Source organism: Phoenix dactylifera, chromosome 16 (assembly GCF_051530095.1).
Source record: "Phoenix dactylifera cultivar Ajwa chromosome 16, Ajwa_hap1_PhDact_Kaust_v1.1, whole genome shotgun sequence".
NCBI classification, from domain to species: Eukaryota; Viridiplantae; Streptophyta; class Magnoliopsida; order Arecales; family Arecaceae; genus Phoenix; species Phoenix dactylifera.
This window is the reverse complement of record NC_143205.1, coordinates 23558512-23582419: the sequence shown is the minus strand read 5'-3', so window position 1 is coordinate 23582419 and position 23908 is coordinate 23558512. Positions and strand designations below refer to the sequence as shown.

Below are 23908 nucleotides of genomic sequence, written 5' to 3'. Positions count from 1 at the left end.
GACCTGTATAACATACCGGATCTGGCTATCCAGGAATACTTGGACGTTTGGTGAGAGCTGCCCCCCACCGAGGTTCGTCGAAAAGGCTCGAAGCCAGGCAGCTGAGATGACTTAGTCACATCTGTTGGATAGTACCTTGACAGCTCAGGACACCTGGGGCTCCTATCCTATTCTTGGAGTGTCTCGCCCGGTGTTCTTCACTTGGGAGCCCCCACCTCCGAGCTTCTTTAAGATTAATTTCGACGGATGTGTACTGGATGGCTGTAGCAGGGGAGGAGCGGGCTTTGTCATTAGGGGTCCATACTTCAGAGCGATTGCGGTTGGTGGTTGCCAGATTTTCGATACCTCTATCCTGGGGGCGGAGTTGAGGGTTTCCTGGATTGGCCTAACGTATGCCTGGCGCATATTGCAAGCCAATAACTTAGTGCTTGAGGGCGACTCGGCTATTGTCATTGGTTGGATCCAGTAGTGTGTGGGAGGGTAGGTGATTACCATCCGCTCCTTAGGAATATTCGGAAGATAGGGAGGGGTGGGATGGCCGTGTAGGCCAAGCATGTATATCGAGAGGCCAACGGGGCAACAGATTGGGTAGCCTCCTATGTGGCTAACCACTCTGGGGAGACTCTATGGTTTGAGGAGAGGGGATTATCCGGTACACTCCAGGACTTGTTATCTTTTGATTTCTTTAGGTGTATTCGTACTCGTTATATACGATACATCCGTTTCAGCAAAAAAAAAAGAAGCTTTGAAGCTGTATGTCCTTGTTTTTTGGGAGCCCCCACCTCGTGGCCATCTAAGGGTGAACTTTGATGGTAGTTTGTCCGATCGCGGAGGTTGCACTGGAGTTGAATTTGTGATCAGAGATCACGATTTCAGGCTGATTGCAGTAGGGGGCGGCATATTATATTTTATTATAGTATAATTATACTATATCATATATTTATATATTAATATTTTATTAATATTTATATTAAATGTATTTATTTATAATATTTTATATCAAAATATTGTATTATACTATAAATATATTATTATTATTATTAATCTCATAATATATTAATATGTTATATTATATAATATCAAATTGTAGTATATTATTATGCCATAGCATACAATATTATATTAACTATATTTGAATAATATAATATTATATTATATTATAGCAATATTATACTATATTATATATTTACGTATTACTATATATTATATTTTATTATACTCTATTGTATAATACTATATAATATATTTTTTAGTTATTTTGTCGTACCAAAAATATTTTTTCAGTTTGCTTGCCAAATATAAAGTTATATGACACTTTAAAAATATTGTTACCAAGCAACAAATAATTCTTTAGAATTATAAAAATTATTTCAAAAAATCTCGACTTTTAAAAGCTTTATTTCTAAAAATGCTCTGTTAGTTCTCGGAGAGAAATCTTGGTAGGTAGGCAGGTTCTTATACGTAACCCAATCAACTTGAAGTGCCACCACAGATGCGTCGTTTTCATGCATCCGAATTCCCGACGGACCAATTGCACCCCATTTTTCTCAATCCACCCTGTCACTTATGCCGGGTATGGCGGAATCTCTTGGGCCGCATATAGCAAAGCGAAAACCAGAAGAGAGCGTATGTGTATCGAGAGCGATCGATCAATCGCTCGATCGAGATGGAGACGGGCAGCGGTGATATCTGCACTCTGCCGGAGGGTTGCATCTCCCACGTGATCTCTCTGACGTCGCCGGCCGATTCTTGCCGGTCGACGGCGGTCTGCACCACCTTCCTCTCCGCCGCCGTATCCGACACCGTGTGGGAGCGCTTCCTGCCGCCCGATTACCAGTCGATCCTGTCGCGGGCCGTCCATCCGGTGGAGTACTCGTCCAAGAAGGAGCTCTTCTTCCGCCTCTGCGAACCCATCCTCATCGACGACGGCAAAATGGTACTTTACCACTATTACTTCTACTCTTCCCTCCTCCTTCCTGTCTCCCCATTTTCGAATTTTAATCGTAATTTATACCCAAATCTAGGTTTTTTTTTTTTAATTTTTCCTCTTAAAGATCAATTCTTTAAAATTAATGAAATCTGTGATCGATATATTCCGGACGTAATTAGTGTCTCGCGGATTTGGTTTCGCCTACATGTCCTTGGATATACGCCATCGATTTGATGGGTTTCAGCGGTTGTGAACCGTTATTTTTTTTTTTTGGGAACAAATTATTTGGATTCTGTCCCGCCGACGATGTCGTCGGGCCAATCACACGTTACCCGTGAAACCCAAAATTTTGATGGTGAGACGTACATGCCGTTTGCTTGTTTAGATAGGTAAAGCCGGCGTAGGTTGGCAACCTACTGCCGACTTTATTCAGGTATCATCCCGTCGTATTCACTCGGAGCCATTAGGGAGTTGTCACCCGTGATCTGTTTCTCGCGTTTATTTCCACTCTTTTTTCCCCCGGCAAGATATCTTCTTTGCAGCAGCTTTGCCAATGCCAAACGCTAAACTTGATTTTGATTTGCAGAGTTTCTCACTGGATAAATCGAGCGGTGCAAAGTGCTGCATGCTGTCTGCCAGACAGCTGTTTATTGTATGGGGGGATACTCCCCATTATTGGACGTGGCATCCTCTACCCGATTCCAGGTTTGTGCCTTCTTTCCTTCATCTTTTGATTGGTTGATTAGTTGCTTGATTCCCCTTTTTTGTTATATATCTTTTGTTCATAAATAAAATCGAGCGAGAATTGAAGATCGGCTGGAATTATATTTTTGTAATGCAATATATAATGAGCGACAAAGAACAAATTGCAAACCACCTTTCTCTTTTGTTATAGAATTACAAGCGGTGTCTCCATGTCAAGGCCTTGTGATTGCTAGGACAGTCCTCTTTTTGATTGGAGTCCTAGATCTGACTGAGCTAGATATGGACTAATTATGTTCATCATGGCAAATAAATCAATATACTGGAGTCATGCAGGTAATTATACACCAAATCCATTTCAATAGATATGCAAGAACTGATGTATGTGGGGAGATCATTTTACTTTGTGCGGCTGAGGATGGGGATGAATCTCGAGCCGAATTGTATGAGCTCACTAGAGCAGCTAGAGGATATCCAAGTAAATTGGGCACCCTGGAGGTGTTCCTTTTCAAGTTCCTTCGGCCTGCACACCTGCAAGGCTGGTAGCTTTTTTTTTCCTCCATTTGAAGGAATAATCAGGCCGGCTGACGGCCACGCTTTGCCGCACAACCAGTGTCTTAGCAAGGCTTGCTGCCTTAAAAATCGTAACTGTTTGGTTCTCATGCAAGCAATTTGGCTTGGTTAGTAATTGATAATTGCCCTTGTCCTATTTAGGCCTTTACCACCGGCCCTTTTAAACCTCTTGCTCTCCAATTCAACTTGAGCTCGCATCTCACTCCAATTACAGAGATGCAATTGAAATCCGCTAGAATCTGTACAGTTTGTACATGTGGTCCTGCTGGAAACAAATTCAGCATTGGAACCTTTTCAGATGTTAAAACAACTTACCGTTGCTATCCTTTTCATATTTTATCTTTCTTATAACACGATGTGCAACATAGTAAGCTAATGGTCCTGTTTATATTTTGTTCTATGAGCCATATAATCAATTTTGATTATTTTCATGGAATAAGGTGGTCTCTCTTCATAAATTAATACATAAGTACTGCAACAGTCAGTTTCTGAGCGTCACAAATTAAGCAATTCGTTAATTGGTTGATATTAGAGAGTGGAGCAAATAGAGTACTGATTTTGGAACAGATTTGCAACTGAGTTTTATTCAAAAACTCTGCCTCCTTTGTTTAGCCTCAAAAGATTTGGATACTTAATTTCAGCGTTGTTTTTTGTGCCTGAACCATCAACGTTGTTCTTTTATGACGACATGTAGATTTTCTCGCTCTAGCTTAGTGGTGCTAAGAATAAATGAACTTTTCTTTTTACTGTTGAAATTGTTCGGATTATCTTTTACTGCTATGGATGTTATCATGTTGCATTCCTGACTACAAGGTAACCTTCTCCTCCAAAAGGTTTTCAGAGGTTGCGGAGCTCATAAATGTTTGCTGGTTGGATGTTGGAGGCACGATTCAAAGCAGAGTGCTTACTCCTAAAACAATCTATGCCGCCTATCTCATCTTCAAAGTAGATCAGAATTCACGAGGTCTTGGGTTTCCGAATCAGGAAACAACAGTGGAACTGGGATCCCAGGTGTCCAAACATACTGTGAATTTACAACCCATTGCTGCTAAGAGACTGATGAGGACCAGATTGCGTATGCTGAATCTGATTTGGAATGCCACGGAGGAGGGGCATGCTGATGCAGAGGAAAACCAGATTGCAGCTAGAACCCCTCAGGCAAGGGCTGATGGTTGGATGGAGATGGAGATGGGGGAATTCTACAATGATGACAGTGAGGATGGGGAAGTGGAACTGAGTTTGATGGAGGTGAAAAGAGGGAACTGGAAGTCTGGACTCACCATCCAAGGCATTGAGATAAGGCCTAAGAAGTAGGCAGGAGCTCTTTTATGTATGGGCATTTGGATTGTCTTGACAACTAGAAGTAGATTAGTCATTATAAATAATCATGAAACGTGGTATGCTTTACTGCTTTGGACATTCTCAGACAACTAAGTGAAACTTTTAGTTCCTCTATGTCTCATTAACTTTTTGCTCATTGCGTACATGATTTCTGTTTTCTTTCTTAAATTTCTCCCTATGTGAAGACAAATTACACGTTGGTTGGAAATGGGATTTCAGCAGGTTGGAGAACTTGAGAGATTCTAACTGAACCTATGTTAAACTGCTAGAATTCATGCTGTTTATCATTGATGTATGCATCTAGATATTCAAGTAATTGGGATATCAGCAGCCTCTCTCAGCCACTGTCTAATTGTGATATCCAAAATTGGTTCTTTATTTTGGATAAGAAGTATGGTTCTGATACAAGAGAAAGGCTTATGATGATCTCTTGTTAATAGATATAAGTGAATATTCCATTATCCGTTCTATTAATGATAAATGAGTGTAAGTGACAGATAATAGAATATTCTATTATTATGAATATAAAGTATTAATTATACTTATATAGTTAATAGCTATAATTAATACTTGAGAATATTATCCAGCTAAAATAGATAAATATTATAATTTTCTAAACTAATATTACTATATCAATTTAGATATTTGATAGTAGTTTTTCCTTGGTCTATCATTAAAGTTCATTGCTAGTGAGTGACCTCTCATTTTAGATGATGTTTTAGAATTAAATTATTATCTTAGGATATTATTTATAATGTAAAATAAATTTCCATTTTTTTTCGAACAAGTGTATGTGAAATGTGTGCACGCACCTAACCTACTTTTGGCTTGAAATTTAACTCAAAAATCGTTCAATTAGCATTTGCTGGAGCCAGGCTTGCTTGCAGCCTGATTAAGCTTTAAATGATTTAACTATCACTGTTCTTCTTTATAGATACAAGAGAAGGTATTTTTCCCTCTTTCCTCTCTCATGTCTCCTGCTCTTTTCCTCTCTTGTCTGGTTAGCAACAGCCCAAATTAAATTAGAAATTGTTAAGATGGTTTTGAGATATGTCCCGAACCTGCATGCATCTAGCATATGCTAGGAGCCAAGAAGTATTCTCAAAGGTGTGGGTCCTACTTGTTGAGAAATAGTCCTGCAGATCAAGGACTCTAGTGGTGCTTTTATGCTTACGGCCCATCCACCTACTAGCTTATATTTTTGTGTTGAATTTTAATATGGTATCAGAGTCCATGATTTGTCCTCCAACTCTATATATCAGAGGTGGTGTTGAGGAATCATCAACCTGCTAGCTTAAGTTTTTGGATTGGATTTCAACACCGAAGGACTCACCTTATGCTTGTAACAACATTTAAAGTGGCAGGCCGAATGTACCTCCATGCAAATAGTTTGATGCTTTGTATAAAATTAGCAATCGAAACATTCTTAAATGGTTGAATAATTGTTTAGGAATCTATAATTTATTTCTTTTACATGATTTTGTTTATCAGGCGTGGTGACTCCTAAATAATTGACCATCTATTTATGAACTTGAAACATGATATTTTCCCAACATATTCATATGAAGTCAATTTAGATTATATAACGCTAGGAAATTAGGGATTTATAAGTTATTTAATATTCATCTAAAAAAAGGGCGGCCCATGGATTTATAAGTTATTTAAAGTTCATCTAGTCTCTTAAAAACAGTTTTTCCTCAATATACATCCCAATATAATTGTTTCTAATTAAAAACATCTAAAAAATGTAACATTTACTTAGGGAGGTGATTTTTGCCGGTGTGGGAAAAAATTTAACACATACACATACAAGTAATTTAGGTTTGATCAACAATCTGAAAGAATTTGTATACAAATTTTTATATTCCCTGAAGGGTAAAAGAAATTCCATGCGAAGGTTGGGAAAAAAGTCTCAATGATAAATTTGAGCTCGGTTAAGAACTTACATTTAAGTTTTCAAGGAAACGTTGCCGACTCATGAAGCTGGTGATTTTGGGACTTATTAGAAGTTTAAGATGCTCCAGGGACTTTCTTGTAAAAATGTTCCGTGAAAGGCGAATTCGGCGGAACGACCGACTTTACCTCTTAAGGACAAACGCCGAAATAACTGCCGTTGCGATCTTGTTTCGGCAATTGTTGTCCACAAAAATCTTGGTGTCGCGACGTTTTGATCCAAGGGAACGAGGACGCGACCGTTGGTAGTTTTCTCGGGAAAATTCCGTTCTTTCTAGGGTTTCGTTTCTTTGGATGCACCAATAGTTCTTGCTCGTTCTTCTCTCGGGGGCTCTTCCATGATCGATCAGTATGTCTATTTCTCTTTTCCCTTCTCGTTGTTAGCGTTTTCTTCGAAATGCTATAGAATTTCGATATCTTGTTTGTGGGTGCTGATGCTGGTTCTTGCTTAGGGTATCTGAATTGTCTTTTGAAATTTCTGATTCAATGAATGCTTCTTAGGTCTGATCTGAGCTGGATTTGGTATGTTTCTTTGCAGCAAGATGGAAACTTTGATCTCAAGCTAGAAAAAGTTAGAATTTCCTTTCTTCCTTTTTTCTCCATATAAAGAACCCTACTTCTTGGTGCTTATTCTTTGGCACGTCTATTTGATCAATTTTCTTCTCTTGTTCCATTATATGCTCACGGATGAGAGAACCATGGACTCTGATATTTTTCAATGAATATGGATACGGATATTAAATGGATATCTAAAGCAATATGCATATTTATTCTAAACGGATATGAATACAAATTGGATATTAAACATATCCATATTTTTTACCCGAATACGGATATAAATTGGATCCTAATCAAATTTTGAGCAAAATTCGACGATGAAAACAAGTAATAAAGATATGATCATAAAGAAAAGATTCAATTAAAAAATATAATTTGAACAAGCATTCATCAATAATAAAAACTAACAATTTCATAAAGGATATACGCTCAAGGTTGCTTGTCACCAAAGCAAATGAGATCTATGGCGCTTTCAAGGCATCTCACGGCCGTCGCCGGTTGCAATCGCTGGGTGGAAACTAGAAAGTAAATGGGACCTTCGAAGGATTTTATTCAAATCAGGTATTCTGTATTCGGGTCACTGTATTAAGTGATGGTCATCCCATATCCGGATTTCTTTTAGTTTAGGTTTGGTTAATCACTTAATTGGTTTTCTTGTTATATGGATATCTGGATCGAATCCAAAAAAAGTGAGTGTATCCGCATTTGTATCTATATCAGGAAGTTTTGAACTAACTATCTAGATCTGATCGGACCAAAAAAACAATATTCGAATCGGATACGGAAAACGAATACGGTTGGATATAATCTGACCCGCTTTCATCCCTAATAGGATTGGTAGGGATTAATTTGCCAACGTCAAATAAGACAAGGACAAATCTGAGTTTTTTTTTAATAAAAAAATAGAGGTCTACAAGGATCGAATTGTCAATTTTTTCCATTAATAAGTTCTTTTTATTTGTGTCAAAAAAGGTTGAATATTATTGTACTCCTGGGTTGTCTTTGATTTATTGGACCTGTATCATGTCCAACCAACTGAACTTTTTGTTTCCTCCTTTATAACAATGGAAGTGTTTTCATGTGCCAAGGCTGACCTGTATTTGAGTTCTCCTTATTTTTACATTTATTGATGTCTCTATTCTTCTGGTTGCATTTTTTTTCCTAGTTTTTATCAGTCAACTTAAGTGCATAGATTTGGTGGGATTTTTTTCCTTTTTTTTGTTAAATAAATTTTCTTCCTTTAACTAGCATGCATAATGACTTACATTACAGGAGGATGGAGTTTGTGATACCATGTACACAGAGTAAGATTGGAGCTTGAAGATAGTATGTTTGCCAGCTCTACTTGAAAGCTAACGAGGAAATGGGTGAGCAGCAAATCCATACATATCACTTGCCAATGGTATGCTGTACCGTTAATTTTTTTTTTAAACATTTTAATTGTACCTAAAATTTTATATTTGAACTGGTGCATAAAATTTGTGATTCATACTGCCTAGTGTCATAACACAGAAAGTGGAGAAGTATGTCCTTCTCTTATGCATTATAAGGAGCTCAAGATAATGAAAGTTTTGTATTTTTCCTAGAACCAAAATGTTTATTCAGGATGTAGCTTAATATTTTGGAACCTTGAAATGGTTTTATAGAACTTTCTTGAGGATGAGGAAGTACCCCATGATTTCTTAGTTTTTATATACACATGTTGTTGTTTCACATGTCAAAGACCAAAATATGACTCTAGGTGCCTTCTTATATTAGCCAAAGTTATATGCTTACATAAAAAATAGTCAATGCATTATTCATTTGAAGAAATTCTATATTGTTCTGTTGTACATATACATTCTAAGTAATGTCGTTCACCAAACCAGGCTATTTTAAAGAAAGAAATCTGTAGGTTTATGCCAACAGCTGCTCGAAGAATGACATTGTTATACATGTTTTACATTGTTAAATCAAGTTCATTTATAATGAAGATAATAACCTTTGGCAAATCGATAATCCTACTAATAGCAGGTCACTATATGTAAAGGCTGCAATTGAATTTTATGCATCTAAATTTTTGGACAATACTAATCCTTTATCAGCTAGAAATGACTGTAAACATCATATTATATCCTCCTATCCCTTGCTGATATGATATTGATGTCAACGGTGAACAATGGACTAGTTGTTATATAATCTCTACCCACTCCCCAGCCGATTAATGGGAGTGTTTTGATTGGAGGAGCTAGTTTACTAGATGAGTGATTTGCATGATAAGTACTAACATGTGCTATTAACTTGGCATGGTCCGTCAGATCAATTTAGTGATATGCATCTTAACAATGGCATGAAAACAAAGCTAGGTTTTTTATAGTAAACATGCTTATTACAGCCATACAGGTCTTTATTTATTTCAAATTGTTTTCCTCCCAAATATACTGCATAAGAAACTAAGTCATGGAGCTATTTCCAGCCCTCTTCATTATTCAGCGCTTCTTCTGGGCACGGAGCTTGTTAGCCTCAGCACATTTCTCCAGCTCCTTTCTTAAGAGAATCCGACAATCATTGCATAATATCTGAAATAAAAGAACAAAGGGCCTTTAAAATAGGACTTTATCTAATAAGACATATAAATAACAAAAAAAACGTTCCTTAAAAATTATTACATATTTTACTAAACCTATACGGCAAAACTATAGAAAAAATTATCCATGGCAACTCAGAGATTTGACAGTAGCTGCATTCTTTCTCAAGAGGACAGGTAGTCATTATTGTTATACTTAGATCATAAAATCATTATTTTTATGTTTTTTGTTAAAAGAATTATGTCTGGTGATCAATTAAGATCATTCCTTTTCTAACCCTCCCTTTTCCTGTTTTTTCACCAAAAGAAGTAATAAGCAATATGTCATATTTTTGAGTATGTATGCTGATTCTTAAGGATTCCCAGCTACCGAATCCGCATGTTATCTCACATGCTGATGGGAGTTGACTGAAGAGAGGAGGCTAGGGAAGGAAATAGGAGAGATTGGGGAGGTGGCTGATGGCTTCTCATGCCTTCTCTTCTTATGCACTTTACCTCTGATTTTGAAGATATTATATGATTTGAATAGTTGGGAATCCATACAGCCCCTTAGAAAGACCTACAGATTGATGGAATGACCAATAAATAGTTTCACATGCAGCCAAGAAAAAAAATACATTACCCTGGGGGCCTGGTGAGTGGCTGGTGGTCCATTCATTCCGGGCTCTTGATGTGGTTCAGTTTGTGATGGCTGCAGTGGTGTCTCAACTTTATAGCCCAACCTCAGTGTACAATCAATGTCAGAAGACTCTCCTGGATATCTTGTTGCCCCATGTAGGACCTGTCATGTAATACCAAACATAGCAACATATTCATACTTATCATGTACTTGTACTAATTAAGCCAAAAATTAAAAGGATGCACATGATGGTCTGTCCATAAAATCCATTCTGTAGCATTTAAGTCATTGTCGTTTCTGTTTCTCCTTGCATTGCTTCCAGTGATTACTATTGTACCAATAATTCTACCATTTAGGCATGTATTAAATTCATGACTATCTCAAAAAAAAAACAGAATGTGAGAATATGCATTTAATTGATGACTTTAAAATATCCATATACAACACAGTTTTAAAAATATTAATTACCTGTGGTTGGCGAAGTGTTGCTTCCCTTGCTGATTGCAATTTCAAGGTGGGAGTAGATCCCAACTTCAATGCACAATCTACAGTTTCATCATGATACTCAGTAGGGAATTTGTCATCCCCATAAAGGAGACCTTTTCCTTTCAGGTCCATTTCAATGCCCTGGTCTTGTATATGACACAAGCAATGGTATTTATAGTATCATGTGATTATTGCAGTTCAAAATGTTAATTAGTCAATTGTAGGGTTATACCAAGAATGAAGAGAAAAAATTATAAGGACCATTTTCTTTAACAATATGAAAAAAAGTATTTGCCAAATCTAAATTAGGAAAGGTAAAAGTCTAGTATGTGTTACTTATGCATGACAAGGAACATTTTCAGTTAATATGGTAAATTACAGGATAGTAAAGAAGAATTAGACATTATAATTATGACAATGATTTGTAATTAATTTTGAGACTCGTAAAGTTGAATATGCAAAAGGATTGCTAATTGATTACATGATCATCAACAAATCTAAAGCTTTATGGAATCATATAAACTAGAATGGATATTATAGCCCAATATAAGTTGTAATTATCACTTTGATATCTGCCAAGGGTTTAAATACCAATATCGAGCCCCATATTTGTTTTGTCTCAGAATGTTATGGTACACAACTCTTAAAACGGTCCTGCATACCGATACCATATCGGGCACAATTTTTAAATTTTTATTTTTTAAATTTTTTAATGAAATTGTAATAAATATTGATATTTTTGAATATCCTTAGATAAAATTTTTGTCATCGAGGAAGCCAGAACATGGTGAAGGCAGATCAGATCTGCCCTCCTTTCTCCTCTCCTTTTCTCGTTTCCCTGCTCTGTCTTTCTCTCTCGCCCTCCCTCCTTTATTTCTGTTGCACATGCCCTCGGTGACTAACCAATGACATAAGAGAGCATGACCCTCATCCCCACTGCTCTCTCTCTTTTCTTGAAAACTAGGTGACCCGGTGGGGTTGCACCTTGGTACTAGCCAAATTGGCGTTGGTACCGGCCAGTCCCTACCAATTTTGATCAAGACAAATGGGACATCCTGTCCATAAAGGCTTGTGTCCTGCCAATACCCACCCATGCCATCGGTACCTAAAACCTTGATATCTGCAATACATTCGCCCGATGTAAATCACAATATTTCTTTTTTTTTTTGCTACACATAAATCACAATATTTCTTAACTAATCCATGTGGAAGTTAATCTAGAACAATATTATAGAATTTTTAAAATACCAAGTTTACAGTCCCAATCCTAGTATCGGTATTGATTAGGTTGTAGGTCATTATGGCACCAAGATGCCCTTGTACCATCGCCTAGAATATGTTGCTGTCCTGATAAATACTAGAGCCTAGTTTTTTATTTGTTTTCATACTTTTATTATTTTTTGAGTTTCTTAGGTTTAGTCAAGTTTTTTTTATGTTTATTTAGGGCTTGGATGAGGTTGGATCTAAGCTCTCCCAACTAGACCATTGTTCTCATTCTCTTCTTCCTCCATTTCCCTCCTCTCTGCTTTTTGAATGCAACAAAAAAGGGCATTTGGGGGCCTTTTGACCATGTCTCATCATGACAATATGTTCCGATCCTTGTCTTTAGGTACCAAGCAATACCAGTTGAGACCTATTGGTTTAAAGGGGAAGGGGATCCTAGATCTTATCCATGACTTGGTTAATCATCGGTGCAATCTGAGATGCTATCATAGATGGGAAGTGATCAACTCCTCAATCCATGATATTTTTATTATTAGTTTTCATTCAAAAGAAATAAGGTAATAGAAAGGCAGTAGTTATTAGATAGGCATAAATAGTTTCGAAGAATTTAACATGATCAAGAATGATGATATGGAAATCTAAAACTAATGTGATTTAATGATCGTAATATAACAAAAAGAATGGTGATACTCAATTAAGGAAAAGAAATATAGCCAGATGTGGAGATAGATATCAAATAATATAACAAAAAGAATGGCGATACCCATAAGGAAAAGAAATATAGGTGGATTTGGAGATGGATATTGTACCTGGCCCTAGCAATGAGAGGTGCAAGGTTTATAGATATCAAATAATATAACAAAAAGAATGGTGATACCCATAAGGAAAAGAAATATAGGTGGATATGGAGATGGATATTGTACCTGGCCTTGGCAATGAGAGGTGCAAGGTCTATAGCAAGAGACCTATGAGCAAACTTGATGGGAATGAGAGTGACCTTCTCTTTGCCCTTTAAATGGACAGCTTGGGAAGAGAAGGGGATAGGGGTGTATTTAATGTTTTTTAACTCCTTTGTCGGAAAGCGTTTCCTTCGGATAGAAGGAAGACATGTATTAGCTATCAAAAATAAGTGAAGTGGCTTTATTTGAAAATTGTGGAAGAAAAAGAGTAAGGAAGTAACCGTACGTGGCTAATAACATATGACACGTGCAGGTTGGGTCATACTGACACATCATTTAGGTGGGCCTAGGAGTATCAATTGCGCTATATAAGCATCTACGAGAAAGCAATATAAGCAAATTATGTATAGGTACTGAAAAAGAGGATTTGTTTATGGTTTAGTTGTTGTTTTCGTTGTTTTATCGGCATCATCCAAGCATTTGCTTGTTAATATGTGGTTGATTATGGAGTATACTACTTAAATCGAAAAGCTTTTTTAAATGGATTGTTTTAATTCCAACCAATTGTCAAATATAATATATAACTCAACTAAGCCCTAATTCCAAACTAGTCAGGGTTGGCTGCATGAATCCTTTTCCTCCATTTCGTTTTGTTTAGGGTCACACTGTCTGAATGATGTAACATTATCAAGCCCTTCCTTACTACTTCATCCCATATAATTTCTGGTCAACTTGTGCCCCTCTTTCATTCTTTATGTAGTAAATTACTCCTTCATATTGGTGCATCTCTTGGCTTGCATTGTATATGTCTAAAATATTTAAGCTGTCATTCTCTCAATTTGTCTGCAATTGATACGTTGCTATCTCTACCTTTCTTCTTATTTTATCTTTTCTTGTATTACTACACCTTCATCTCGATATTCTTATCTTAGCAATACTCTTCTTATGCACATGTTGTTTTAAACTGCCCAACATTTTATATCATAAAGCATAGCTGGTCATATAGTTGTCTTATAAAATTTTTTCCAACAACTTGGTAGGTATCCTACGATCATAAAATATTCCAATTATATTTCTCCATTTTATCCAAGTTGCTCTAATCCTATGGATAACATCTTCTTTAATCTTTCCTTCTTTGTGAATAATTGATCCTAAATACGTAAAATGATCACTATTAGAAATTTCATGATCCTCAATTTTCACTTCACCTTCATCTATATATATCTAATTTTACTAAAACTACATTTCATGTATTCTGTCTTGGTCCTATCTAACCTAAATCATTAGATTCTAATGCACTCCTCCATAATTCCAAATTGTAGTTCATTTTAATCCTAGTTTTATCAACTAAGACTATATCATCCACAAATTACATACACAAAAAAAATATCTTTCTGAATGTGCCTAGTAAGCTTGCTATAACTTGGAAAAAGATAAAGATCTAGAGCACATATGTGGTGAAATCTATTGTAATTAGAAATTCGCTAGTATAATCATCAGTGTTTCTTACACTAGTAACCACTCCATTTTATATATCCCTAATCATATTCATATATCTAATGAAAAGTTCTTTCTTTTCTAAAACTTCTACAGGGACTCTGACTTCTCTAAATTAATAAAAACCATATAAAGTTCTTGTCTCTTTCCTCTATATTTCTTTATTAACCTCAGGAGAACCATAGTTGACCTTTCTGGCATAAAACCAAATTAGTTCTCTGATATTTTTTTGTCACACCTCAATTTGTTTTCAATCATCCTTTTTCTAGGCTCATGAGTTTGATACCATGATAACTAGAACAATTTTGAATATCATCTTTATTCGTATAAATTGGTACTATAGTGCTCTTCCTCCATTCATCAGGCATCTTCTTTATTTTTAAAATCTTAATAAACAAATTAGTCAACCAAGCTATTCCTATGTCATCTGAACACTTCCAAACCTCAATAGGGGTTCTATTAGGTCTAACCACTTTTTCCTATTTTCATCTTTTTCATAGCCTTCTTTATCTCAAATACCCTACTTCTACATGTATACTAACATTTCTATCCTCAATGGAACTACTAAGGCACTCTAGTTCGTTTACATGACTTTCATTTGAATAACTTATGAAAATAACTCCTTCATCTTTCTTTGATCTCATCCTTCTTAACCAAAACTTTTGATTTTTGATCTTTGAAGCATTTAACCCAATTTAAGTCTCTAATTTCCCTTTCTCTTAGTCTTGCAACATTACAAATATTCTTCTCCGTATCCTTAGTTTCTAACTTTCAATATATAACTCTTTGTATGTTTTGAACCTAGCCTTTTGTGCCGTCTTTTTACTTTCCTTCTTAGCTACCTTATAACTTTCATACACTTCCCGATTCCTACATTTAAGTAGTCTTCTATAGTATTCTCTTTTGGCCATAACCATCATTTGAATTTTCTCATTCTACCACCAAATTTCCTTATTAGATTGTCGTTTTTCCTTTGATTTTTCTAGTACCTCTCTAGCCACTTTCTTAATATTGTTGGCTATCTCTTCCCGCATGGTATTAATTTTCGCATCTAGATCCAGTTTTTATTCTTTGAACATTATATCCTTAATTTGTACCTTTTAATCATGGTTGAGATCCTGGTTGATGCAACTTTAGGCAATAATGGGCATGTCATGTAATCTTGAAGGCAAGGTGGTGATAAAAGGAGCCATCTCATTCATTGCATTTTAGGCTCGTGTAACTACATGTAGTCCGTCCTCCAAAATTAGCTGAGACATTCAGCCATGATGAAGAGGGTTGATGAACTAATGATAAGGTTTCATAAAAGCAACTCTGTTCTTAAATAAGGCACAAAATATAATCCGCAGAGTCAAACTGAGACACTAGATGCATAATAACACCATTGCCTTAATTTGAAAGTATTAACAAACTAATATTTTGTGATTTAATTCAAATAAGTATTACATATTGCATGCTTTTTGTTTTTTCCTTCTCTCTCATCATTTACCTTATCTATCTTGATGAATCTCATGTCACTGACAGGATTTCTATAACCAAAAGAATTAATCCTTATCCAAACTCTTTGGGATTCTCTCCATGAATTCTTATTCATCAATTGTTCCTATGAAAGAGTCTTTATCTAGAGCTTTCTAAATCATTCTCATAACTTTTATCCATTGACTGTGCATCCTCCTTCCTCTTCCTAAATTCTTTTACAAATATTCGAGTAAAACTCTTCATTGGATCCTTCTTGAATATTGTAAAAGCCTATACCATTTCAATCAATTTGTCGCTACTTTATCCTTAATTAGTATAATTTTTGCAATTCCTCCTATACAATCAATTTTTGCTTTATGATTCTTAGTCTTACCAAACATTCATCTCAGCGTTCTCATTGCACTTACATTTATATTGTTTCTTGGACCCTATCTATCTCTTAGCATGCTGAGCAAAACAATGTTGCAGGTCATATTGTCATTTTACAGTATTTTCCTTAAAATGCCAAGGTGTACGTCATTCCAGCAACACCTGAAAGGAACCTCTTAAACCATCTCGCTCTGATCTTTGGACACCTCTCTCTCTCTCTCTCTCTCTCTCTCTCTCTTTCTCTCTCTCTCTCTCTCCCCATTCTTGAGTAAATAGATCCTAGATGATGAAGCTGAACTCTCTACAGTACTCCTTGTCCACCAATCTTGGTTGGGACCTCATTTTCATCTCTATTTTTATTAAATTGCATTCTATGTACACTATGTTTTCACTGTGCTGATTTTAAACTTTATTCTTTAAGTCTTTTCTTCATAAATCTGATCTAGCATTGACCTAATCTTTTTCTCATTAATCAAAACTATGTTGTTTGTAAATAGCATGATCCATGGTGCATGCTTCTGATACTATAAATTGATTCTTCCATGATTAATGTAATAAAAGAGATGGACTTAGTACTACCCTTGGTGTTAAAATATATAAACTGGATTTTTTTCATCATCCTTCTTGTGAACTCAGTGCATTTGCAGTAATTATGGTTTTGCAAGAAGATTGATGCAACATGTCATTCTAGCATCAAAGCACAAAGGCTCCCCCCTACTTGGGAGTGAGGTAAAAGCAAGAAGCAAGAGCTTCTCATGTTTTTAATGAGCAACTTAATTGAAACAGTAAGGATAAATATAAGTTCCAAATAGTTTTTCACAATGATATAGACAATAATGATGTAGGGGGAGGGTTAGTCTCTTCCTCCAATGCATTAACAACCTCCTCCAAGAGATTCTCTTCTTCCCTCTCAACTGCCTTCAACCTGCTTAAGAACCCACCAGATATTCGTTAAAGAGGTAAGATCTTTATGCTACTTTAGTATCCATGGAAGAGTTAACTGTAAAAAAAACTTGGGATTCCATGACTTTACTGTCTTTATATGGATGGGGGAAATGTAAACAAGTAGACAGTGCAAGAAAATGTATTAGCATGGTCTAAAGCTTATTTTAATGGTTAAAATTGTTTCATTTGATTTTGTTGATTAAGATAACTTGCTGTTTTTCTTGATTGTAAGTACTATAGGCATAGCAGAAACTAAATATATTTATTCTTTAATTGCTGAAATTTGTTATTTTTATGATGTATTTTGTTGATTTTTTCTTTTTCTCCATCCTAGACATGAATCTGTGTGTGAACGTGTTTCATCTCTTCTTTGTGCGTGAAATGACCTCCTTGGGAGTCCTGGCTATTGATTTCGTCATTGACTCTTCAGGCATAGACCCCATTGGTGAAGAACCTAGAATTTTGTGGCTTGAGGGCAAGGTAGTGCAGTTCATACCTAGCCCTGCTGGTTTGATTTCTTCTTTTGGTGACGCTGTTTGGGGTGTTCTGTGCTTTGTTTTGTGCTTCCCCCTGTATAGTTTTACTAGTTATTTGTTCACCCGGCTTTACCATTACTGGTTATCACTACAGATATGCTTGAAAATCATTTCTATTTCCTAAAAAATCTCCTCTCTGGGCTCCTCAGAAGCTGCTAGTTGGATGTAACTGGGTTGTCAATTTTGGTAGCCAATCAAGCTGAAGTGGTTTGAATCAATGTGGTTGTGGAGCAAAAAAGTTGAATTTCATTTTTTTTTCTTTATTTTTGGTGTAGCTAATGAGCAAAGGCGGTACAATGGCAACCATCAACCGGACAAAATGGACTGATCACAAGTTCTGGAATAAGAGCAGGAAATTGGCCAGATGGGACCAGTATGAGGAATTATATGTATAATAAATGTCAAAAGGTTGTAAGGCCATCCTGTTCATGCCGACAAGCTTGGCATCTCTCTCTCCCCCTGCATGCAGAAAGCCCTGAGAAATTCTTATTGCACCTGAACTGCTTCCATGCTTTTCCAGATGTCTGATAAAATCACAGAGAAATGAGAGAGATACGGGGCTTACATCCCGAATGGTACTTTCCATGCAGTCTCAGAAGCTAATGCTGAATACCGCAGATTGCAAATATTTTGCATACTTCAAATATTTAATGTTCAAAATGATATCTTATTTCAATTGATGATGAATTATTTTTAAGGTTTTGAGCTCCTTTTATACTAAATGTAGAAAGATAAATAATGATATTTTAAAGGTCAGAGATATTCTGTTTTTATTTTTGCATGCGTGAACTGGAGTTCCACCAATTAAAGTTGGACACCTAGTTCTGTTTTAGTAGTTGAAAATTGAGGATTTTATTGTTGTATTTGCTTATTAGTTACTATAGTCTTCAAGAGGATTGCAAAATCATAGTTTTTCCTTTGTTTTTTTGTTTTTTTTTTGGGGGGGGGCAATTGTGGTTCACGTTTTCTTCAAATGGAAAGTAAGTGGCTTGAAAGGAACCTCTCTACATAAGAGGTTGAAGCGGATGATTCTTATTGCATCTGAGTCATATTATCTTACTGTATCTGAGTCATAGTATATGAAGCAATGCTAGGGTATATTAGAAAGATCGCTCAAAAGAGTCTCTAGGGTGTCTTTCACCGATCCCTTTGCTTCATTTCGTAGCATATTTTACGACATTTCAAGGGGAGCAATGAGAATAGAGCGTGCCAGCTGATGAGCTCAGTGATATTTTTGATTTACTTAAACATTTTTCTTGTTATATTTTCTTTCCATCCACAGCGTTTCAATACAGCAGTGTTCCGACTTCCGAGCAGTTTCCCAATTTGCACAGGGATCATCCGCTAGACCTACAAATAATGGAGGCATCATATCTACATGATTCAATTTCCAAAATCCACAACTCTGTGCAAGCCAATACAAGTGCAAGCCACCATTAAGATTATAGAGCTGCTTAAATTTTGTCAACCAAGAAAATGACAATGTTTCAAACAGATAAGAGCTCCTCAATGAAATTGAATCCAAACGAATGCTCCTCTCAAAACTGAGACTACAGTGAGATTCTATAATAACTGAAAATGTTGCAACATTATTCAACAGAAAACAAGAACTACAAAAAGATATTACATCATGATCAGCTCTTTCCTTCTTCCTCTTTCATCTTTTTCTCCCACCTCCGCTTCTGCATAAGACTCATGACACAAGATTGTAATAGATATTCACTCCAAAAAAAACAAAGTTGACTCAATCATATTTAAGATTTCACAAAAAGATGCTGCAGGTTAAAAAGAACAAGTTTTAAAACTATGATATCATGTGAGCAACCAAATATAAGCAGCACATTGTTTAAGGAATTTTTAAGATTGTTCTTTTTTGAGCAAAAAGTGGCAAAGACAAAACTGCACATTTCATTAGAGTGATGAATGGGTACAGAAAAAGAAAGGGAAAGAGGTAGCAGAACCCAATCAGCCCAGCAAGCTCAAGGCCACAACAAAACCCAGCCCTACAGGTACACTAATAGAAACCATAAGGGTAATGCAACAAGCTGAAGAAGAGAAACGGGAGAGCTCATATCCCACAGTTACACTGCTACAAGCTAGAGTGAATTTGTATAAAAAAAAAACAGACAAGATGGGCATTCTAAAACATGAGAATCTTGAAGTAAATGAAGTAGAAATTTGCAAAAATCATGCTCACAGATAATTTGTCCAAAGAAATTTCTAAATTGATAAGGAGTTTCAATGGAGATTGAATGGGCATGTATGACAGACAATGGGACTTCACAAAGCCACGGGTTGGAGTTCTTGGAAGTAGGAAAGGCAAAGAAGCCCTGCTGATAGTGAGACCACTACTGTAAGGCACTTAATGTATGTGGTATTATCTTAATAAAGTCTCCACCTTAATCTTAACCAATCGTTACTACTCCATCTTCCATCAAAAAACAATTTGATTCCATCTATCCTTTTATCATATCAGAGATAGTATGATAATGATAAATCTAGTGCACTCAGTGAAATACAAACAAAATTTACATGAAACCATACAGTACGATGAAATCTCGAAATAATGAATACTCACAAATAGCTACAAGTGCAGAACCTAAAGTCAATAAAATTCTTATATCGCAAATTCACAGTTCTGTATATCTATATTTATATACATGTACATGTACATAGATGTATATATATAATGTATAATGTATACGTATATATTATATGTATATGTATACGTCTCTATATGCAATGTACACATATATGTGTATATATATATTTATATTTATATATGTATATGTGTGTGTATTGATACATACATACATACACATACATACATACATACATATAGATACATACATACATATACATATACATATGTATATACATATGTATCTACATATGCATATGTATATATACATATATGTAGATATACATTTGTAGATATACATCTAGATATACATATGTATGGACGTACGTACGTACGTATATACATATATATACACACACATACGTACATACGTACACGTACATACGTACATACGTACATACGTACATACGTACATACGTGTATATATATATATATATATTGTGAAATCAACTTTGAGTTACATGCAAGTCTGTAATGTCTTACAGTATCCAATTATCCATATTATGCCTTTTTTTGGATGACTCAAAATCTGCCATCCAGCCACAAGAAAATTTTGTGACCATGTTATTTAAAAAAAAGAAAAGATCAAGGCAATCTGAACACAACAAGATTAAGAGGTCATGTCCCTAGCTTGAGTAAAGGATTCAGATTGTGCAGCTCTCTCACTGATTCCTAGAAGCAACTTAAGAAATATTTATTCGTGCTAACATGTTATATGCATCAAATACTGAAGATACTAGCAAAACTCCTCATTTGCAAACATAAGCTTGAGAAAATGATCCACTGCAATGCATCGATCATAATAAAGCTTTTTTACTGGAGCTTAAGGTATACGATTCTTCCACCAGCATGTATATTTATGAAATGAACATGTTTTTTTTTATGTTTCTGCAATTCATAATTTTCTCAACTACTTTTCCCTAAGAGCAGCAACAACAATTATCTTTTCTTATTATTAAATTAATTCAAAGAGATAAAATGCATAGTTACATACAGATATACCAGAGTAATGTGATAATATTAGTATATTTTGAGCTTCATACCAGTAGTAATTTCTTTTTCTCCATGTTATTTTATCCTTTGAACAAAAAAATTGATTATAATCTAACTTTGTCACAGATATCCTTAGAAATCTCCTTCCTTTTGGCGTGTGAACCCACAACCAAACTGATAAATTCATAAAAATAAAAAAAAAGTTGACATCATTCCAAGCAAAGGGTGTGATCAGAGCAAGTGACAGGTAGTTTTTGGGTCACTGAACCAACACCGCAGCATTCTCCTTTTCCAATTTTACTTAGGTCTTTGCTATTTCTGAAAACCTTTTCTCGAGAAGATTGCAGGAATGACATTTTGGACGAGGCTGCAACCCCACTCTTAAACGTTCCATCACACCCTAATAAAGGTTTTGCAATTGCACGGTAGTGGTATTGCAAATGGAACGATCTTTCTCTAATACATCCCTGGTTTACTCTCAAATTAAGTTAGAGACAAGAAGATTATGACAATAGGGAACAGCATGATGAGAGAGAGAGAGATAGATAAAAAGTTGATTGGGAAATGAAGGTGGAGAGAATGTTCGAGTACTGACCTTATAATCCAACAGCATTTCCGGCATCTTCTTCATCAACTCAGCAGTATTTGCCCGCCTGAAAAATACAAGGCATTGAGATAAATCAACATTTAAACCTAAAACCCTGGAAGAAAAGTGAAATGGAAAAGTAAAAAAAAAAAACCCTAAAAAAGAAGAGGAAGGTATAAGGAGATGGAATCGCACTTCTCTGCAGCCACGCGGTCGCATTTGTGTCCTTTCCTCTTGTTCCTCATCTCCTTCTTCGGCGGATCGTAGGGCCAATTCCTGAAGCCCCAATTCGTTAAAAAAAAAAAAAAAAAACGAACCAAAAACCATAAAATTGAATCTTCTTTAAGGATCCTTCTTTGGGAATCGCAAGAAAGCTCGAATCGTAAAAAACTAACCCAGAAAAATCAGACCTCTAATCTAAAAAATTAACCACAAAAAAATCGAGAAATGTTTTATTTTTTTAATCAACTAGGGGGAAAGAGAAGGACAAGAGGAAAGAAGGGAGGTCGGAGGGATTACTCTCCAGCAAGGAGGACCTCCTTGCGGAGGCGCGCACGTTTTCGGGCGCTGAGGGCGAGGGGCTTCCAGGCGCCGAGCTCCCAATAGCCCCAGACCCCCTTGGTGAGCTCGCTCTTGTACTTGGCCAGCTTCTCCCTCCATGGGTACTGGTACCCCTCAGCCGCCCCCTTGGCCGCCGCGTTCGCCGCCGCCGCCGCCGCCGCCGCGGCCTTGCTCGCCATAACTAACCCTGCTCGAGTTCTATTTCGATCAAGCTCGGTCTTCGACCAAAAAGACAGCTAGGGTTTCTCAGTCCATTCCAGCTCTCGACCGGTTTATTAGGAATCCTGCTAAATGCTAATGCTGTCCACTTTGAGAGCCGCAATCGCTGCATCAAAGGATCAGCACGAATCTCCATGCTACTCAGCATGTATCAAAGAGACACGGGTTGCATGTTTGGCGCGGAGGCAGATTCTTTTTTTTCCCGGCAAATCTACCGTTAGATCGTGCAATCACCACTTCGATACCTATATGACGTGATGGATAAAAAAAAATTTCGGAGTACTTTAAGAGCTAATGCAAGATTTTATTGAAGGTTGACATCACAGAACAAGATCAAGTCCCATTGGGCAACAACATTTCATCTGCAAGCCTTATAACGATTCAAATCTATAAGAGGGCCATCTGGCCAATGATAATCTGATTAGTTAATATAGAATATTGTTGTAGTAATTGACTACGTTTGGTGATGTATAAGAATGGTGGATTGTCGATAGATTTGTTATATTTAGGGAGGCTGACAGATGCATTGTAGGATTCCTTCTATCAAGTTTTCATTCTATCGTTGTTTCCAGCATTAGCTATTAGAATCAGATTAGTTTGATTTACTTTCGTCATCGCGTACATACAAACATACAGCTTTCTAATTTAAAAGAGAGATGGTGTATAGAGGATGATAATACAAGTTAAAACATCAGGACCTCTGATTTTTAAGCATAAGCTTGAATCATATCATCATAGTTCGGAACTGATCATGCTATTCTTAGATCAAGTTCTTAGTCATATTAAGCACCATGCTTCCAGAGATGGGTAGCGAAGCACATCCTAGCAGTACTGAAGACACCACAAATACCTCTCTCTCTCTCTCTCTCTCTCTCCAAAAAAACAAGACAACATAAATACTTATTATAAAGCCTCATATGTTACAGTCAGCTATTTTACACTAAGATCGAGTTGTGAAGTAATATAAGCAACGCAAGGTTGAAATGAGACTTACCAAGTCAATAGAGGATAACATTGGCAGATAAAATCATGGATCCCGGATTTGCTGGAATTGCGGACATGCTGCACAATGCAAGCCTGAATCAAGATTTCAAAATCCATGAAACAGAGCTATTCCACTTTTTCCATGAAACAGAACACCGTCCCATCCAGCCATGATACTTCGGACAAGGGATATCCCAAAACATGCCGATCATAACGCTCGCTCAATGGTGGGATGGGTACCCATCCG

General features: G+C 36.3%; 3 protein-coding genes across 19 annotated transcripts; 1 reads left to right on the top strand and 2 right to left on the bottom strand.

Moving 5' to 3' along the window:
- The first annotated feature begins 1286 nt into the window (after positions 1–1286).
- LOC103711894 (putative F-box protein PP2-B12) lies at positions 1287–18486 on the top strand. 17 transcript variants are annotated; one of them, XR_015973972.2, is made up of 5 exons: positions 1287–1936; positions 2517–2635; positions 4039–4515; positions 8330–8459; positions 17476–18486. XR_015973972.2 is itself a non-coding variant. In XM_088712450.2 (5 exons), exons 1-4 carry the CDS (start codon positions 1667–1669, stop codon positions 8376–8378), a joined length of 915 nt encoding a protein of 304 aa, XP_088568576.2. In that variant the 5' UTR covers positions 1287–1666; the 3' UTR covers positions 8379–8424; positions 17953–18486. The 17 variants fall into 17 exon arrangements, 5 of the variants coding, with proteins under 5 accessions (XP_088568576.2, XP_088568574.2, XP_088568573.2 ...); XR_015973975.2 differs by having other exon boundaries at positions 8330–17621; positions 17953–18486; XR_015973973.2 differs by having other exon boundaries at positions 8330–17621; positions 17772–18486.
- On the bottom strand, positions 9356–10860 carry LOC148699813 (uncharacterized). The gene is made up of 3 exons (XM_088712452.1): positions 10711–10860; positions 10246–10404; positions 9356–9615 (listed from the first exon to the last, which is right to left on the bottom strand). The coding sequence occupies exons 1-3, from the start codon at positions 10858–10860 to the stop codon at positions 9526–9528; spliced, it is 399 nt and encodes a 132-aa protein (XP_088568578.1). The 3' UTR covers positions 9356–9525.
- A 627-nt stretch (positions 18487–19113) lies between the features above and the next one.
- On the bottom strand, positions 19114–22901 carry LOC103711827 (tyrosine sulfotransferase-like protein). The gene is made up of 4 exons (XM_008798111.6): positions 22417–22901; positions 22093–22173; positions 21907–21964; positions 19114–19359 (listed from the first exon to the last, which is right to left on the bottom strand). Exons 1-4 carry the CDS (start codon positions 22635–22637, stop codon positions 19312–19314), a joined length of 408 nt encoding a protein of 135 aa, XP_008796333.2. The 5' UTR covers positions 22638–22901; the 3' UTR covers positions 19114–19311.
- Between the last annotated feature and the right edge of the window lie 1007 nt (positions 22902–23908).

Excerpts from the sequence above, each read along its gene's own strand:
- LOC148699813 (XM_088712452.1), bottom strand. The coding sequence starts at position 10,860 with ATGGACCTGAAAGGAAAAGGTCTCCTTTATGGGGATGACAAATTCCCT. Across the intron at positions 10,405-10,710 it reads CAACACTTCGCCAACCACAG|GTCCTACATGGGGCAACAAG; the intron begins GTAATTAATATT and ends ATTACATGACAG. Across the intron at positions 9,616-10,245 it reads CCACTCACCAGGCCCCCAGG|ATATTATGCAATGATTGTCG; the intron begins GTAATGTATTTT and ends CTTTTATTTCAG.
- LOC103711894 (XM_088712450.2), top strand. The coding sequence starts at position 1,667 with ATGGAGACGGGCAGCGGTGATATCTGCACTCTGCCGGAGGGTTGCATC. Across the intron at positions 1,937-2,516 it reads TCATCGACGACGGCAAAATG|AGTTTCTCACTGGATAAATC; the intron begins GTACTTTACCAC and ends TTTGATTTGCAG. Across the intron at positions 2,636-4,038 it reads CATCCTCTACCCGATTCCAG|GTTTTCAGAGGTTGCGGAGC; the intron begins GTTTGTGCCTTC and ends CTCCTCCAAAAG.
- LOC103711827 (XM_008798111.6), bottom strand. The coding sequence starts at position 22,637 with ATGGCGAGCAAGGCCGCGGCGGCGGCGGCGGCGGCGGCGAACGCGGCG. Across the intron at positions 21,965-22,092 it reads GACCGCGTGGCTGCAGAGAA|GCGGGCAAATACTGCTGAGT; the intron begins GTGCGATTCCAT and ends TGTATTTTTCAG. Across the intron at positions 19,360-21,906 it reads AAATGCTGTTGGATTATAAG|AAGCGGAGGTGGGAGAAAAA; the intron begins GTCAGTACTCGA and ends AGTCTTATGCAG.